Below are 19100 nucleotides of genomic sequence, written 5' to 3' on the forward strand. Positions count from 1 at the left end.
GGGACTTGTGACTAGTGTCTGAAGTGGGGACAGTCTTGAGGGACTGAGCCCTTAAACTTAGCTGACCTGACACCAAGTCCAGATAGTGTTAGAATTGAATGAGGTCATCCAGTTGGCCTCAGAGAACTGGAGGATTTATTGGTGTCAGAAAATATCTCAGACTCCCTATCTTCTCTTGGTCTGGAATGAGTTCAGTTTGGGTTTCTTCCTTCTTGAGTGATACAACTCCAAGTAGATGATGCTAGCTCTAGAGAGAGGACAGGAATCTCAGGCCAGCCAGCCATGAGGATGGGAATAGCAGCAAGGATGACCAAACAGGGGCTAATGTTTGAGTTATTGTGTGTCACACTGACCATGACTGGACAGGTAGACACAACCAGGGTGAACTCTTCCTAATGGTCAGATGCCTCATTCCCACCTGTGATGCTCAGAGAGACCATGAGCCCTGAAAAACACCGTATTGTTTTGTGATGTCACCTCTGGAATGTTCTGAGTGTTTTGGTGACCAACTCCTGCATAGGACCTATACCTGGCACCTAACACTGGTATGGCTTTTTCCTTGAGCTAAAAGTAATAATCTTAGAAAAGATAGTAGGTATGGGTATCTCTGTTCCAAGGACTTTCTAGAAGGTTTTTACACCAACTATAATAGATGTCTAAATTTCTGTCCAGAGAGAAGCATCTTGTCACACGCCATCTTCACATTCTCAGACTCAGATTTTCATACCGTACATAGTTGACAAGAGGGGTTAAGTGAGTAGAAATTCTTTTTTTTCAGGTTGAGTAAGTGAGGCTCAGAGGATGGACTGGGAAGCAGAAATCGTCTTATTTTCTCTTTTCTACAGCACTCGAGGCCAAATATTACAAGAAAAAGAGATACCAGACCTGAAAGCCTAGAAATCCCAATCAATGTGGTTCTGCCTCAGGTACGGAAAATCACAGAAGAGGTTAACTTCCTTATAGCCCAAATAACCCTCTTCTTTTAAAACTGTGAGATACTGTAGAATGAGCAGAGTTCACTTAGCCACCGTGGGTCTTGGGTTTGTCATCCTACAAAGCAGGAAGGTGGGTCTGGTGACCTGGTAAGACCTTCTGGCCCTCATACCACTTAAAGTTTCTATGACCCTCTGATATAAACTACTCTTCCCAGACTTCGGTCTTGGTTCTTGCTGTTGGACAACCCTCCAGATTTCTGGGGGAGAATTATAACTGGGACCTGGAACCAAATGCAGATGGCTGAATCCATGAGTAGGAAGCCGAAGGCCTGGACCAAAAGGTACCAGGTGACTTGGAGGTGCCAAGAGAATTGAGGCCAGCTGTTTACCAAAGATAAGGGTGCAAGGGGGACTCAGAAGGGAGTCTGGTGAACGGATGAGGTCTGGACAGGCTGCAGAGTGTCAGGTCTTCTCCTCAGGTCTCCTAAGCAGCCGTTTCCTTGGTGGGGTTCTCCTGACTGGATTGTTCCTCCCGCGGCTATGTCACAAAGGAGGTAGCCTTGCTTCTCCAGAGGCACCTAAGGCCCTGTTGGAAGATCATGGCCGTGCAGCCAGAGGGGCTGAAATGTAGGCTGGAGGAATCGAGTGCAGAGGTAACAACCTGAAAGCTAGATGTGAGGTTGTGTAGGAACAGGATGGAGTGCCTGTGGGCCTCCTTTATATACATATTCATTTATGCTAACATGTATATTTAAATATATCTCCATATATAGTATATAACTACATAATGGTATATAATACATATAATCAAATTATTCATGTGTTTTCTAAAGTCTGCTCTTAAGGATTTTCTGAAGAACAAGATTACAAAGAAGACCTTCAGCATTGTTTTGATAGGTGGAGATAAGTGTAACAATCTTGACAAGTATGTTCAGCAGGAGGGAAAAACAGGACCCCAGAACATTCTGGCTCTTTCTTTTCACATCATCCTTGTAACTTTGCAATAAGCAGCCACTTCATCTGTTTCAGCTCCCGAAGCCTAACACATAAGCTGACTTTATCCTGATGGTTGGACAGGAGGGCTTGCCTACAGGAACCCTACAGCTCTAGGAACCTTCTTTTTAGGTCTGATTTTTGCCTCTGAAATGCCGTGTCGTTCTGCGGGCCATTACTCCCCTGTGGGGGGGTGTTGCTCCTACGGTTTGTTCATAGCCCACAAAGATCAATCTTGGCATCACTAAGGGACAAGAAGAAGGTGACAGCCTGGGGATAGGGGAGGGAATAGGATTAGAAATAGCGGTCTTGTGAGAAAGAGATCGGAAAAAGTCTTCTGTCTACACCTGACACAGCTCTCCCTGCTGAGCTCCCAGTAGGTGGCCAGCACAGAGGAGGAGAGAAGGGGAACGGAACTGGGGAACTGGGAATGCTTTAAGAAGGCTGCAGCTGGCTCTGCCCCCGGCCCCCCGGCCCCCACACTTCCTGCACAGAAGGACCTGATGATGCTAGTGTGAGGTAGGGACTGTAGAGACATGGGAACTGGGATGCCCAGCAGCCCCTCTAGTAAGGGCAGAGCTGAAGGGAGGGCCCACGCCCACTCTCTCCACTACACCCCTGCTGGGGCCGTGTCACATCCCTGCTCCCTCTGTTCTCTTGCCTTTAGGAAATAGTGCCTCCTCTCTCCGAATCCTTGCATGTATTTGCATGTGCTGCTTTTTCTGGCACCGAGCCCATCCGTTCTCGTGTGTCCAGAAAGTGCCTCTGGTTTCCCAGCCCCCTGTCATGCCGAGCTTGGGCTTCTCAACTACCCGGCATGTGCCTGTGCTTCACTGTGTTAGCATCCTTAGGTCTTCTCAGGTCTTACTGATTTTCAGTTTTTCTTCTCACATTAAACGTGTGTGTTTTCTGATCTATTTTCCAGCAGTGCATTCACCTGCCAGCCCTCAAGGTTTGTTCCTGCCCCAGCTCGCTGACCTGGTTCCTTCTGTTCTCCCAGGATCCCTTCGCTCCCCAGTGAGTGCTCTCAGTGAGTCTCACGGAGGCACTGTTTCCGGCGGGATCCTTAGCAAAGGGTCCAGATCAGGAGGAGATCCCACAGCACCGTCCAGCGTCCCTCTCAGGCCTCCCCTTCTCACTCTCCTTTGTTCAGGCTTGTTCTTCAAGAATGAGAAGCTATGGGATCTGCTGACACTCCCTGCCTCTCTCGCAGCTGGAATAACTTCTAGGAGGAGGATGTCAGGAGATCCTATGTTGCACAGTTACCCGAAACTATCACATATGGTGACATTTTTATCATTATTGCTCTTCATTTTATAATTCTCTTGGAATCAATCACTCTGACCTGCCAATTATCCTCTTACCTGTTAGCATTTATTAAAACCAACGTTGGCTGTATCATGGTACTAGGCAGCTGAATAATTTAACGGTGGGCTGGTGAGACTCAGCCTTGTTCCCTCATCTGAAATTTAGTAGCATACCCAGTTCTTCCTTCCAGCTTCCTGGGGCCTCTCAGCTTTACTTGTCTGGACAGTACCTTAGACGGCTGATGTTCTCTGATTGTAGCCCTCTGTAATGTTGGGAAAGGAGGTGTTTAAAAAACTTGGTTCAAGAGGTTTGGAGTCTACTGGGGCATTTGGACATCTCCTCTGGTCTGTGTAGCCCTAGTTTTCCTGGTGTGGAGAGAACTTTCGAAAATGTCAGCTAAGCCTGTGTATTTAGTGTCCAGTCCTTCCCAAATGCTTTAGTTAGCAGGCCACCAACCTCAGAACTCCATCCAACCTCAGAGCTCCACCCCGGAAGGTCCCACTCAGAGAGTCCTGTTCCTTAGAAACTCCACAGTACCCATAAGAGACCTTGGTCTTATCACCTCCCCTTTGTTCCTTGCCCTGCCTCCCCCTTCCCATTGACCATTTTTCCTCCATGCTCTCCATTTGCCACAGGGACAATGGGCAAAGGCACTCAGTAGTTGGTGATTTCAAGCATTTTCCTTGCAAGACCACTTATACTTAAAAAGGAGATGCTGGGGAGAGGTCCACGCCTGATGCTAAGGAGGGATTCCCATCCACAGGTGGGATTCAGGCTCTGCAAGGGAAATGTCTTTCCCTTCTCTGGATCACTGACACCACGGCTTCGTAGGTTACAACAGTGAGCACAGTGTTCCTGAGGGCAGAGGCTCTTGGTTGTCTTCCTAACAAGATGATGGAAAGGTGTGATGGTCAATGGTATTCCCCTTCCCACATTCATTCTCACAGGCATCCATCCTTTCATGAAGAAGCCAAGCTTTCCTTCTTTCCTCTACTGGGTCTCTATCCATGTAGGAGGGCATGTCCCACAGATCAGGGTAGAGACAATCTTTTCTCTATGGGAAATGGGGGCCATGCCTGTTCTGGGGGCTTGGATTATGTTGCCATAAGCTCTACCTCCTAGGCTTAGAAGAAACTTTCAGAGCTCTCCTGAAAGGCCCAGACGTCCTATCAGACCTCAAGGACATCAAGGACAGATTCATTTAGCCCAGGAAGTGATACCACTGGCTGAAGAGGCCTACTGAGAAGGGGCTGGCTTCAAACACAGCCTGAGAAGTCCTGGGGTTTTGGACCTCATGTGTTTACCTACCTCACAAGCTCTCTCCTTGGAAAGCCCTTTGGTAGATAACTATATTTAGCATTTGCCACAGCACGGTAGGCCAGGAACATTGGTGTCTTACCAGCAGAACTGGTCATCTATTTGGTTTTTATGACTGCTCGCTTACCACTTTTTTGGCTTTTTGCCCCAACCCCAGGAAGTAGACAGAGTGGCTATATGTTTAGGTTCATTTCAGAGGTGGCATTTAGAGAATTGAAGTGACTCGAGTGCTCAAAAAATGGGACTTACTAGCCCAAAGCTTCCGGGAATTTGGGGCCTCTACCCTCACTGGATTATAGGTTCTGGATGGGGACATGAAAACCAGCATGCTTGGGCACAGGGGCAACCTCGCTTAAGGATTACATAGGCCTAGGGTTTTGTGGAATTCTCATGGGAAAGCCCACTGCTCTAGACTTTCCACCACATAGTCACAGCTGTGCAGTTTAAAAATATGAATTGAAATGAAGCTATAACTTCATGAAATCCACTAAATATATGAAGACATATGAAATCACAGCTTTTGTAGGCCATAGACGGTACAGCCTCAATGGTTTCGCATCATTCGATTGAATATCTCTTCCTTACCTTTTGTGTATTTTGGTTGATTAGTTCACTGGCAAGGACTCAATATACCTCTCTGTATGTGAAGCGTGCTAGGCATGTTATAATTTACTAACTAACTAACTAACTAACTAACTAACTAAGGGACAGTTCACTTCCTTAGAGAACTGTAGTTTACCATTTGGGGAGAAGATGGGACAGGGCAAAAGAGAACTACTGTGAAGGAATGATATCAACACATGCAAAATAAACTCTCTGGGCGTTGTGAAGAGCATGATTGAACGTGTGGTTGGAGGCAGAGATCCTGTTTTAAACCCTCGTTCTTCCCCCTTGCTGGCTATGCAATCTTAGGTAAAACCTGATAGTTCTTCTCTGTAAGATATTGCATGTGAATATGGAAATCAGTTAGTATATTATCACATAATAGTCATTAGTCATCATGTTAGTTCCCTTTTCTTGTTCTATAAATCTTCCTCTAAGAAAATCTAAGCACATTCTCTTCTGAATCTGCAGTAATCATCTTTGTAGCTCTCTATAAACAAAGAAAATGTCACACATTCTCCTTTATTTTTGAACTCTACAACAAACTCCCTGAAAGAAAGAGGGCAGATGTTAGTAAGGTTACGGTGGATAGTTGCACAGGTTGTGTACTGCAGTAGCTGTGACTGGCACTCTCTAAATTTGGTCATTGAACAAACATATGGGGTGGCTCTGAGTCATGTTTGCATCTCCATTTTCTAGACCTGGAAATGGAGACACAGAAAGAAATGATTCTGTAAAGTTCATGCCCTCATACAGTGTAGAGCCAGGACTCATTTCGGGTTTTGTGATGCCTGGTCCCCTCATCCCCATATCTAGGAACCTACATTAATGCCTGCTGCTCTTTGACCTCCCTCATTTGCACCACGCAATAATTGGTGCTATTCATTGAATTTTCAAATTGACTGAAAGTTCCCTGGAGATAGGGTCTGAGACCAGATGCCACATTAATGTTAGTTGATTTGTCAACATAAATGTGAAGGAAGGATTAGTCCAAGAACATACAAAGTGGAAATAGAATTAAGGTGGGGAGTTTTCACAAGGCCAAGAAGGAGCCTTTCTTTCTTTCTCTTTTTAAAATCCTTATTAAATTTTCTTTTTTAAAGTTTTTTTTTATTTTGAGAGAGAGAGCATAATTGGGGGTGGGGGTGAAGGGACAGAGGGAGAGGGGGAAGCAGGCTCCCTCCCTGATGAGCATGGAGGCTGATGTGGCACCTGAGCCAAAGGCAGAGGCTGAATCAACTGAGCCACCCAGGCACGCCCAAGAAGGAGCCTTTCTTGAAGGATTAAGTCCAGCAAGGTCTGATTGGCATTGGGGAAAGAAAGAATTTGTCTTAATATTTTGTCTTGTCTTAGAGTTTAATCATGATTCCTGGCATCTCTGAAATGCCTGGATATTTGACATTTTTCCTTAAATCTCAGTTTCAGAAGAAGGTACTGATTTACTTTAGCCTCTTGATACTATCCATAGGATTATGGGTTTGATGAAACAAACTCTTATGTTCTTTAAACTTCAAAAAAATTTTAAAAGATTTTATTTATTTGAAACAGAATGAAAGAGAGAGAGAGAGAATGAGAGGGGAGAGGTCAGAGGGAGAAGAAGATTCCCTACTGAGCAGGGAGCCTGCTTCAGGACTTGATCCTAGGACTCTGGGATCATGACCTGAGCTGAAGGCAATTGCTTAACCAACTGAGCCACCCAGGCGCCCCAAAATGTTTTTGTGTTCTATGAGGCAACACTGGACTTGACTTCCTCCTTGAACCTGTCTGGGAACAGGAAGGAAAATATAGGACTAGTTACAAGAGAGCATTGGGTTCTGGGGAAGGAATTAAAGTGGTCCTATTAGCCTGTCAGTATTTTCTGGATCAAGTGCTGTGGGCATGTAACTGGGAAGATACAGAGTCTGTGTGGGAAGCAGTGGCCATTTAAAGGAGGGGATAGGATGTTAACATTAGTAAAGAGGGTTGCTAGGGCCATAGTAGTGCCCACTTATAAACATAGATCCATTAGACCAGAGAAAGTTAGACCAAGAGAACATTTGGAGATCATGTCACTAACCCCTCATTATACAGATGTGGAAACCAAGGTCAGAGGGTGAGAGGACATGCCCAAAGTCACCTGATGGCATGCATAAGGATTAGGGCCCAAGGACTCAGATTATTCATGGTTAGGGATCTGTCACCCCCCGGTAAGATTTTATTTAGTGCATTTCTGCTGAGGGGACAGTCAAAAGGTCCTTGGGTAACCAAGGCAGAATCAAAGCAGCTGGATATGGTGATTTAAAGACCATAATGGATACTCTGAACAGTAATAAACAGTGGAAAGCACTAATTTTTCTTTGGATGTTTAGCTAGATCAAGTTGCATATCTCTGATTGAAATGAAATAATCACAAGGGCACCTGGGTGGCTCAGTGGGTTAAAGCCTCTGCCTTCAGCTTGGGTCATGATCCCAGTGTCCTGGGGTCAAGCCCCACATCGGGCTCTCTGCTCCACGGGGAGCCTGCTTCCTCCTCTCTCTCTGCCTGCCTCTCTGCCTATTTGTGATCTCTGTCTGTCTGTCAAATTAAAAAAAAATCTTAAAAAAAAAAATGAAAGTCATAAAATAGAAAAGACAACTGGGGAAATTTGAATAATGATTTAGTATTTGCTGATATGAAGTGATCATTGTTAATGGTATTGATGCTTTATTGAGAAGATATGCATCAATGTATCTATGGGTAAAATGACATGATGTCTACACTTTTCTTTAAAAGAACGCGGTAGCGTGGGTGTGGTGGCGGCATTGGGTGGTCGTACAGCTGAAAGGCACGTGGGTAGCCTGGACTTGGTAACTGCTAAAGCTGGGTGAGGGGTACATGGACGTTTACTGGGCCCTTCACTCTCTCTTTCTCTGTGTATGTTTGACGTTTTCCATAATACAAAATTAACACAAAAGTATTTTCACCCCCTAACTATTGCAAGTCTTTTGTTAAATACACGGTGATTTCCTGGGTGTGTGCTTCACCCAAGTAAGCTCAGGCAGCTGGGACTGGGTTGATGACTTGAACGGGTGCAACTTAACTGGTTATTTAACTTTGACTCTGAGTTTGCTTCTCCATCTGTAAAATGGGAATAATGATAATAATACTTCATGAAGTCAGGGTTGCAAAGGTTAAATTAATTCAGTGCACAGGTATGGCACAAAATGGGAGCTCATTATTTGTTTCCTTCTTCCTTTTTCTTCTCAAAATTGAGATCCACACTGTTGACTAAAGCCACCATTTCCACAGTAATGTTTTATAGAGCGAGACCTTGCTGTGATCAAGGCCTGCAAAGGAGGGAGAGGACCTCTCACGACGTGCTCCTTAGTGATTGTGGCTAGTCTCCCCAGAAAACTGTGACCAAGGGACCTTAAGTAGGCTGGGCTGTCCACAGTGAAGTTCATTCTGGTCACAGGTTCAGCCACAAGAGCAAAGGGACTCTCCCAGTTGAGAAAGGTGAAAACCATAGAGGCTGGATTTATTTAAAGTAAATAAGGTTCTGATTGCCCAATGCCCCTGGACCATCACTATCTAGAAGATTAAGCACATATTTTTAAAGTTAATGACATGTGCTTATTGCAAAGTTAATAGCATAGAACTGAACCTCCTATTTAGCTAGCTCTTTGGGTCTTAAAGAATTCACGCCAACATGATAGACCGTGCAAATTATATTTTCTCTCCATACCCATATATATAATGCAGATAACCTGACTTGTTTTCTATCTTCTCTATCTGTAAAATTGTGAAAATAACCTAAGAAATGAGGAATTGATATTTGGAGGGCATTGCAATGTACTTAAGATGAAAGTTTTTCTGTATTTAGAAGTAGCTATCATGATCCTTATTTTTATTTAAATTCATTGCTGCAACTGCTGTCTTTTCTCTGGGACACTTCCCACCTGTTCACCACTTTCTGAATACACCTCAGAATTCTTCCATTAGCGAAACCTACTTTTCTTGATAACAATACCTTACATTTCTATGGCACTTGGCAGTTTTAAGAACACATTTACAATCGTTATCTCATTCAGTCATCACAATGGTGTGGTGTACCAAACAAGGCATATGTTTTTATTTCCATTTTACAGGTACATTTCACTGATTTTAAATGTTGGGAGGTGTCTTTTTCTTTAAAAAAAAAATTTATATATTTATTGTAGACAGAGAGAGACAGTGTGTATGAGTGCGGGCAGAGGGAGAGAACCTTCAAGCAGATTCCTGCTGACTTTCGGAGCCCGACATGGGGCTCAATCCCACAAGCGATGAGATCACAACCTAAGTGGAAACCAAGAGCTGGATGCTCAACCAACTAAGCCACCCAGGCCCCCCTTGAAGGTGCTTTTAAGATCAGGGAGTCTGGCACTCTCTTTTTCACTAGCAAAAAATTGGGGTCTCAGAGAGAATGAAAATTTCCAGTTTCACACTATCAGCGACAGAACCAGGATGGGAATTCTTGTGACTCCCAGTCTCAACACCTTGGCTTTTAACCGTGGTGTAAGCTGCATCTGGGCAAACGGCACATTCTAGCTGATTCAGAGCTGTCCTAACCACCAGCAGCCAGAATTACTGAGGGAACTTGTTGGAAATGCAGATTTCTGGACCATGACCCATACTAAGTAAATTAGTCTTATAAGCAAAGAACTCAGAAATCTGAATTTAAGGGGCACGTGGGTGGCTCAGTTGGTTAAGTGTCTACCTTTGGCTCAGGTCATGATCCCAGCCTCACATCCAGTTCCCTGTTCAGTGGGGAGTCTGCTTCTTCCTCCCCTCTTACCCTCCCTCCCCACTCATGCTCTCTCCCTCTCTCTCAAATAAATAAATAAAATCTTTTAAAAAATCTGCATTTTAAAACACACTCAGCTGATTATTCTATAATGGAACGTGTGAAAGCTACTTGCTTATTGGATTTAAGCTCTGTGGCTCTAATCCCCTTTTACATATGATGGTCTTGAAATGTATGGGTCACCATCATGAATTCCTCTTTGTGAATTCCCTGGTGTCCTTTGCTGTCTTCATTACCACAAGTTGACCTCTCACTGCTCAGTGATATGTCTGTGATGGTGCCCTTCTTTTCCAAAATTACATGCTGGATTCTCCTTTGAGTCTAACACTCTGTTGGCGGATGTGAAAGGGGCTGCTGGAAGGACAGACTCAGGGTGGCTGAGACTGAAGGACGGGACCGAAGGGGGCTGGGGAGCCGACTAGGTTGATGGATAGCACCGCCATTTTGGACACAGTGCTTTGGGTGTCTGTTGGGGTGATTCCTGCTGCCGGTGCCCATTGTGGGTACATATCTGCAGCGGGGGTCAATTGAGAGGCATGTTTGTTCCTCCTCTAAGGTGACGGAAGTGTGCCAGAGCCCACGTTTCATGCTTTCATCCATTATCCCTTTTCATCCTAAAAAATAGCTCTGTGAAAAAAGGCAGTAGATAAAGTTATCCCAAGTTGAAAATGTGGAAACTGAAATGCAAATAACTTGTCATATTCTTGTAACTGACAAAATAGTGGGGCTGGGAATCACGATATTTGTTGACTCCAAGTCAATGCCTTCAACCTACACAATATATATGTGATGGCAAGTATTTTTGAATTCCCTATTTTTGTGTTTGCCCACTCACTGAAGCCCGTAACCATCCAGTCAACCCCTGTGGCACTTTGTTGACCATTCACAGACGTGCACAAGGGTACAAAAAACTTAAGCCCCCTGATGCGCACATTTTAGATAACGACACTTGTTTCTGCTCCCACACTGTAAAATTATGTCCTTTGTACAATTAATGGAGCGCCGCATTTTTTACATTTTTTGTGCTTTTTTGGGTGATTTTATGGTTTCAGATGGCCCCCCAGTATATTGAAGTGTCGTCTAGCATTCCTAAATGAGAGAAGGCGTGAAGTGCCTTATGGAGAAAGCACGGGTTAGATACGCTCTGTTCAGGCATGAGAGACCACACTGTTGGCTGAAAGTTCAATGTTAACGAATCAATAATCCATACTAAACATGTCTTCAACAGAAACACATATAATACAAGGTTACGTATTGACCGGTTAACAGAACCGTGGGCTGGCAGGAACCTAGCCCTCCATTTCTCCTAGGAGCAATGGTTTGGTATTCATGACTTTGGTGTTTGCAGTCACTTTACGGAACAGAGCTACTGCAAATAAATGAGTGTCTGTTGTATTTCCTTGACAGGACTCCCCGAGGCCCAACACAGAAGCGTCCTCTGTGGCCAACCAGGATTATCAGACTAAGCTAATTGTGGGCTACCGTGTGAGGCAGACGGGGTGTCAGCTCCTTCACTAACTCTGGTCTTCCCTGTTCTCTCCCACAGAGGGGCACCGCCGAGCCTTTCCTGAGGCTCCACAACTTGTACCCCACCCCGCGCTGCGCCCGGCAGGCTGCCCTGCCCCGGCTGAGCCGCCGAGTGGTCAGCCAGCACTCCTACCCGCTGAATCGCTTCTCCTCGGTGCCCTTGGACCCCATGGAGCGCCCTACCTCCCAGGCGGACCTCGAGCTGGATTACAACCCCCCGCGGGTACAGCTCAGCGATGAGATGTTTGTCTTCCAGGACGGGCGGTGGGTAAACGAGAACTGCCGCCTCCAGTCCCCCTACTTCTCTCCGTCCTCCTCTTTCCACCACAAGCTGCACCACAAGAGGTTGGCCAAGGAGTACCTGCTGCAGGAGGAGAACAAGGCGCTGCGGGAGGAGAACAAGGCGCTGCGGGAGGAGAACAAGACACTGCGCAAGGAGAACAAGATCCTGCAGGTCTTCTGGGAGGAGCACAAGGCCACGCTGGGTCGGGATGAGAGCAGGGCCTCCTCCCCACTGCTGCACAAGGACACCGTGGCCCTGGAAGTGGTGAAGAAGGACACAGCCTTGCAAATGCACCACAGCAAGGAGAACAGCACCCTTCAGCTGCTCAGGGAGGAGAACAGGGCCCTGCAGCTGCTGCTGGAGCAGAGGAAAGCCTACTGGGTCCAGACGGAGGAGAAGGCGGGCCCCGGGGAGGAGGCCAAGCCCATCGCCTCGCCCCATGAGGAGCCCCACGTGCCCGGGCTGCTGCCAGACCAGAGCACAGGCCTCCCCTCCTCTTTTGAGGAGTCCAAGGGGTCCCCGACCCCCCAGGAGGACTCCAAGACCCTCCGGGTCCTGCGCCAGATGGTCAGCAACCTGTCTGGCTCTTCCGGGGACGAGGAGGTTAAGGCTGCCTCCGGCCTGCCCGACGGGGGCCAGTCCCTGGAGCTGCTGAGAGAGATGAACCAGGCACTGCAGGCCCTGCGGGAGGAGAACCAGAGCCTGCAGATCCTCCGCGAGGAGAACCGGCTCCTGCAGGAGGAGAACAGGGCCCTGCACGTGCTGCGTGAGGAGCACAGGATCTTCCAGGAAGAGAACAAGGCCCTGTGGGAGAATAACAAGCTGAAGCTGCAGCAGAAGCTGGTCATCGACACAGTGACGGAGGTTACCGCCCGGATGGAGATGCTCATTGAGGAGCTCTATGCCTTCATGCCCGCCAAGAGCAAGGACCCCAAGAAGCCCAGCAGGGTCTGAAGCCTCCAAGGAGCACAGGGCACAGAGCGCTCGGCCAAAGAAGAAGACCTGCCTTTTGTCCATCTCCCTCACCATCAGCCGCCAGCTCGTGTCCACTGAGGAGCAGAACCACCACCTTTCTAAAACTCACGGAAGTAATAAAGGCGCGAGGAGGCTGGGGCCAGTTAACATCATCAGTGTGCTTCTCTGGCTTCTTTTTTTCCCTTTTTCAGCAGTTGTGGGTTCACAGTGAAATGGAACCAGCAGTACAGATTGTTCCCATAGATCCCTGTCCCCATGCGTGCACGGCCTCCCCAGCGATCCCACCAGAGTGGGGCAGTGTCACCGCCGAGGAGACTACGGCGGCATGCTGTTATCGCCCAGGGTTCTCAGTTTCAGCTAGGGTTCCTGCTCAGTATTGTGCCTTCCATGGGTTTGCACAAATGTATCATGACACGTGTCCACCATTATAGCAGAAGTGCATTTTCACTGCCCTAAAAATCCTCTGTGCTCTGCCTCTTCTCCCCTCCCTCCAAGCCCCTGGCAACCACGGAGCTTCCTACAGTGTCCACAGTTTTGCCTCCTCCAGATGTCATCTACTGGAAACACACAGTATGGAGCCTTTTCAGGTTGGCTTTTTTCACTTGGTGATATGCTTGTAGGTTTCCTCTGTGTCTTTTCATGGCCTGATAGCTCATTTCTTTTTAGTGCTGAGTTGTATTCCATTGTCTGGCTGTGCCACTGTTCATCCATCCCCCAGCTGAAGGACAACCTGGTCAAGTTTTGGCAGTTAATGAATCTGCCTTCTTTTGTTCCCCAACCCCAGCCCCCCAACCCCAGTCTCTTCCTTCATTCTTGTCTGTTTTTTCTCTCTCATTTTGTCCTATTTTTCCTTCTTTTTTCTCCTACTCCTGTGCTCTCTCTCTTGTCTTTTTCTTTCATCATCTTCCATTTCTGAAGCTATGGCATGGTTGGTGGCCTGTGGGAGAAGTTCCTCTAGGCTAGGGCTTTTCAATTGCAGTGCCAGTGACACTTGGGGTGGGTAAATCAGGGCTGTGGCGGGGGCGGCTTTCCTGCATGTTGGATGTTTATCAGCACCCCTGGTCGTTGTCCACTGGATGCCAATAACAGCTACCCAACCCCCATCTGTGATGACCAGGGGTATCTCCAGATATTGCCAAATGTCCTTTACCCCCAACATTGCTCTAAGTTTCTCAAAGTATATTCTTTGAAACACCAGTCCTTGACATGCTCTGAGACAATAAAGTTTTCCATGGGGAGAAATGTTGTTAAAATCAATCCTTTCTGGCAGATTCAGAATCATACTCCAAGTTGAAGGATCTGAGAAGTCCTGCAATGAAGAAATCCGCTTAACTTTGGGAAACTCAGAATAGCTCAATTTTATTTGATCTCGAAACCTCTTTTTATGTTATCCTGCTGTTCACCCAGTGTGGGAAGGGGTGCCTGTGCTCTCCCCAGCTCTCGGATCATATCCCTATTCCCAGGTGCTTGCCCTCTGCTTGTCCATGGTTCACATTTCCCAGTTGGATATAAGTGGTGGGGCAGATGACTGCCAGACTTACTGGAGGGAGGCACAGAGGCTCAAAATTCTGGGCTTTGATTCCCATTTCAAAAGCTGGACAGAGTGTAGAACCAAGAGGTTGAAAGGAACCCCTGGGTGACTACAGAGGGAGTTGGGCTGAGTTTCCCAAACCTTGCTGTATAGTGGAACCACCACAGGGGCTTTGAAAAATGCTGCTGTTGCTGCTGCTGGAAACCATGTTCTTTCTAATGAATGGGATTTTGAGCCCTGGGCTGTTTGTAGCACACAGAATGTTGGTCTGTGGAGCTACCCACCCCCTTCCTCATTCACATTCAGGTCTTCTCCAGCTTGAGCTGTGATCAGTTTCTCTGGGTAAATAGTTGTTTTCAAATTCCTTACTTTTCATGTTTAAAAGTTCCCCAGGTGTTCCAGTCTGCAACAAAGTTGAGGAACCGGGGTGGTGGTCCTTGAGCTAATTCCTTGGACTGATTCTCAGTATCCTGCTCCACTCACTCGCTATGGGTCTCTACCAGGAGAGAGGTGTGAGGGAAAGGAGGAATTTGCCCACTTTGTGGTTGGGACAGACAGGAGTTGGGAGACTCTAACCTCACTCCTAACTCACTGTTCATGCTAGCTAGATTTCCGAGCCTTGAATAAGCTCCAGAAGGTGAGACAAAGGCAGTTACCCAGCACTTGCCACTTGATGTGACCCCCGTGATCTTTGGTTCATGGGAGGCAAGCAGTACTGTTGCTTCTCCAGCTAGAGAATCTGGGATGCCAAGAATTGTGAGAGGTTAGCCAGCTAGTAAGAGCCAAATTGGGACTTCAACACAGACTCTGTGGCTGCAAATCTCAAGCTTCTTTTAGATCACATTGCCAAGAAAAGCTGGTGTCCAAAAGTTAAGTTTAAAAATGGTTTTTGGGCCTATTTTCCAGATTCGAGAAGTTGTTGAGTCCTACCCAGAATAGCATCAGAGATCCCAAATGAGGGAGAATGATGAAAGTATTTTTTCTTACCAGTTGGTGACTACATTTCTAGTCTATACTTAGGAACAGAGGGGACGGATGTCCACACAGAGGCTCAGTAATTCATTCCCCTGTTGCCACCCAAATCTGAGAAATAGGAAGTTGTTGCTAACGGACCTCAGGCCGTTGGCAGTTTTTTTTTTTTTTTTTCCATTTGGCAAATGCGTCATGCAGGATGTCATGGTACGCCATACTCCATTTAAGTCAATGTGATAACCCCAGGGGGTAGGATTTTTTCTTCTTCATTTTTTTTGATGAAACCAAATTGATTTCTGTGATTCCAGACAACTAAAAGACAAAAGACAGGTTCTCCCCATGTTTGTGTTACAAATATTTAACTTGGATTAATCTATGTATCAGCAGTTGGGAGCTTTCTAGCCAGCTGAGGGAGCTCAGAGGACTTAATACTACTTAACAATGTCACCTTTCTCTGTCAAGCCAAATCTAAGTGAGTGAAAAATTAGCAAGACAAGCCACAAAATGTCATTTTTTATGGAGTGGGGAAGATTTACTTCAATACAACATTTCATTGTGTAGTGCAATCTGTGACAGATTAGCTAACATTCCGTGGGAGCTAACTTCTTGTGGAACAGAGTGAATTTCACTCTTCAAGGAGCACTTCCTGTAAACACCTCTGCTCCCTCCTTAGTTTGCCTCCTTGAGTGCCTCACTAATGGCTGAGGCTATTTTCTCTTTGCAGGGAAGGTTTGCCCTCAGAGAGCTAAGCATTCTTTCTCTGCCATTTGGCCCTTGGCCTGGCCAACTGGCGCCCTTGGTAGCTGGGGTCAACTGACCATTCCTACTGAATTGGCTGAATCCTGTCCTTAGGACTATGCAGCGCCCATTAATTAAGGGTCAGGTCAAATGGAGACTATTCACAACCTACAACAACTGGCTAGTTAATGGAAACTGAAGGTTGCCAGAATTAGTGCAGGGAAGGAATTCCAATGGGAAAATCCCCTATGTGAGGACAGTCATTCTGTGGTTAGCAGAGAGAGCCAATGTGAAGAACCAAAATCAAAACAACTCTGATGAAAATCTTGCCAGCTTTGAATGCTCAGATTCTATTCTTGAACTCTCCCCCTTTCTAAGGACTTTTCATAAAACGGAATGACCTCAGTCTGCCTGTGGTGAATGCTTGCTGGAGTCCAGTGTGACTTCAGGGAGGCACCTGGGAGGAGGGCACATGAGGGCGAGGTGTCTGATGGAGGAACGTGGACACCCGAAGTCCTCAATCACCATCAGCTTATTGTCCATGGAGTTGAATTTCTGATTCATCAGATGGGATGGCTCTTCCTGAAAGGCCAGAGCATTTTCAGAATATTCTGGGTCTACCAACACAGCTGCTGGAAACCATGTTCCTTCCGATGAATGCGATTTTGAGCCCCTGAGCCGTTTGCAGACCACAGAATGTTTGTGTTTGGAGCTGCCCACCCCCTTCCTCATTCACATGCAAGTCTCCTCCAGCCTGAGCTCTTATCGGTTTCTCTGGGTAAGTAGTTCTTTCCAAATTCCTTCCCCTCTTTGTTCACTCACACAATGGCCTTTGTAACCAAGAACAAAGTTAGGAGCAGGTGACAGATTATTTTTAATGCTGCCAAGACAAGTGGCTGTTTAATTTTTGACATTTTCTCTCTCTAAGCCTGCCTTTATTCTTTGCAGATGGGGTGACTCAGAGCTCTCCATCAGAAATCCTCACACCATGGCAAGATTCAGTCCAAATCTTTTTCAGACACCGGTCAGTCCTCATGTGGTAACACTCTGTGGAGTAAAGTAGAATTGCTGGGTTTTAAGTTACTTCTTGTGGCCGATGATTGGGCTGTCCTTGACTTTCCCTCTCCTCCACTCATTTAATCCTTCACCAGGTCCTATCTCCTACCTCCAACACAGCCCTCGGATCCTTCTACTTCTCATGATTCCTATGAGCGTGACCCTAGCGTGGCCACCATTATCCTCTGGGCGACTGCTCCAGCTCTGCATTCATCTCTGGATCTTCAGTGTTTCTTTCAGCCCATTTTCCATGTAGCAATCAGACTGATTTTCTTATACGTGGAGATATTCTCCCACTGTTTCCTTACTTAAAATACATCACTACCTTTCCATGGTGGGTCTTTTTTTTTTTTTTAAGATTTTATTTATGGGGTACGTGGGTGGCTCAGTTGTTAAGCATCTGCCTTTGGCTCAGCTCAGGGTCCTGGGATCGAGCCCTGCATCGGGCTCCCTGCTCGGCAGGAAGTCTACTTCACCCTCTCCCACTCCCCCTGCCTGTGTTCTTTCTTTCACTGTCTTTGTCTCTCTCTCTCTCTCTCGTTGTCAAATGAATAACATCTTTTTGTCAAATAATCTTTTTAAAAGATTTTATTTTATTTTTTTAAAGTTATTTATTTATTTATTTGATAGGGAGAGAGAGATCACAAGTAGGCAGAAAGGCAGGCAGAGAGAGAGAGAGGGGGTAGCAGGCTCCCCACTGAGCAGAGAGCCCGATGCGGGGCTTGATCCCAGGAATTGAAACTCCTTCAGAATTCAATATAATTTAACCAAATGATCTCCTTGTCTCTTGGAGATTGAATCCAGAGAGGAGAGATCCCACCTCCTGGGAAGAGCAGGCAGAGTGCTAGGGAAGATGTACTTGCCCTGGTGAAAAAGGATGGGGACACCTGTGCTGCCAGGTGGTTGGAAGGAACCTTCTGCAGTCACGATCAAGCTGTTGGGTGTCAGAACCCAACAGCTTCCCATTTTTCCTTGTCTTTCATGGAGATCTCCAATCGGAACAGCTTTGCATGAGCAGTGTGGAATTCAGAGGCAGACCTCTGGGTACCTATCTAAGCTCTACCACTCACTGTGAGACTTTGGGCAAGGCAACTCTCTCTGCCATGGTTTCCTATCCTAGTGAAAACAAATGGCACCTGCTTACCTCAGTTAGCTGTTCTTGCATCATAAACCTGTTCTAAAACATAATGGCTTCCAAACCATTTATTTTAGTTGGGTTGGATTCAGTAGGTCAGTTCTGGTCATGGCAGGACCCGCTCCACCTACGGTCAGCTGGCGGGTTGCACGGTGGCTCTGATTCCAGTGGTTCGCTGGCAGTTAGGGCCCCCAGCTCTCCTCCATGTCGTCTCTCATCCTCCAGCCAGCTGCCCCAAGCTTACTCCCATGGCAGAGGCAAGGGTGCAAGAGAGAGAAAGAGCAGTAAGCAAGGTCTCTTGAAATCTAGGCTGGAACTGGTCTGTCCTTTTGCTGACCACCTTCTAGAGGCAAGAACAAGTCATGAGGCCAGTTCAGATTTCGAGGGATGTGAAATGCACTCCATTGCCTCCTGGATATAGAGCAGCCATTGATTAGGACCACCGATGCACTTAATCCATCATAGGATCTATGGGCTGTTGGTGAGGATTAGGCGAGAAAGTACGTGGGAAGTGCTTAGAACTGAGACTAGCACTTTGTAAACTCAAGAAGTTTTACTCGTTTTTATCATAGTAATCCTTTTTTAAGTGCATCTTTAAGAAAAATTATAGAAATTAGAACAACTCACAGAAAACTTCTTGATAATTTTTTGGTGTATTTAGCTACAATAATCTTTTTTTGTGGTACTGGAAGGCTGTCTAAAGTTGGCATCTGAGCTCCTCATTATGCTCTTAAATGCAGATTTATTGTGAGGATTAAATAAATTAATGTATGCAAAATGATTAACTCAGCATCTGGAATGTAATAAGCCCTAACGAATGGTGGCTATGATTATTCTATTATTGCAACAGGGTCAGTGACTTGGAAAAATCTGCCTTTTACCCAGGCTCACTTTGTCGCCCAAAACTAATACAGATCGGCTTCAA

At 46.3% G+C, this 19100-nt stretch overlaps 1 protein-coding gene across 3 annotated transcripts; it reads left to right on the forward strand.

Moving 5' to 3' along the window:
- Positions 1-381: 381 nt before the first annotated feature.
- Positions 382-12925, forward strand: CBY2 (chibby family member 2). 3 transcript variants are annotated; one of them, XM_004759218.3, is made up of 3 exons: positions 382-545; positions 846-926; positions 11505-12925. In XM_004759218.3, exons 1-3 carry the CDS (start codon positions 471-473, stop codon positions 12720-12722), a joined length of 1374 nt encoding a protein of 457 aa, XP_004759275.1. In that variant the 5' UTR covers positions 382-470; the 3' UTR covers positions 12723-12925. The 3 variants fall into 3 exon arrangements, with proteins under 3 accessions (XP_004759275.1, XP_004759276.1, XP_004759277.1); XM_004759219.3 differs by lacking the exon at positions 846-926 and having other exon boundaries at positions 383-545; positions 11505-12924; XM_004759220.3 differs by lacking the exons at positions 382-545; positions 846-926 and adding an exon at positions 1493-1588 and having other exon boundaries at positions 11505-12923.
- Positions 12926-19100: the final 6175 nt, after the last annotated feature.

Source organism: Mustela putorius, unplaced genomic scaffold (genome assembly GCF_011764305.1).
Source record: "Mustela putorius furo isolate JIRA1106 unplaced genomic scaffold, ASM1176430v1.1 tig00000179_pilon_pilon_pilon, whole genome shotgun sequence".
NCBI classification, from domain to species: Eukaryota; Metazoa; Chordata; class Mammalia; order Carnivora; family Mustelidae; genus Mustela; species Mustela putorius.

Excerpts from the sequence above, each read along its gene's own strand:
- CBY2 (XM_004759218.3), top strand. The coding sequence starts at position 471 with ATGTCACCTCTGGAATGTTCTGAGTGTTTTGGTGACCAACTCCTGCAT. Across the intron at positions 546-845 it reads ATACCTGGCACCTAACACTG|CACTCGAGGCCAAATATTAC; the intron begins GTATGGCTTTTT and ends TCTTTTCTACAG. Across the intron at positions 927-11,504 it reads TCAATGTGGTTCTGCCTCAG|AGGGGCACCGCCGAGCCTTT; the intron begins GTACGGAAAATC and ends TCTCTCCCACAG.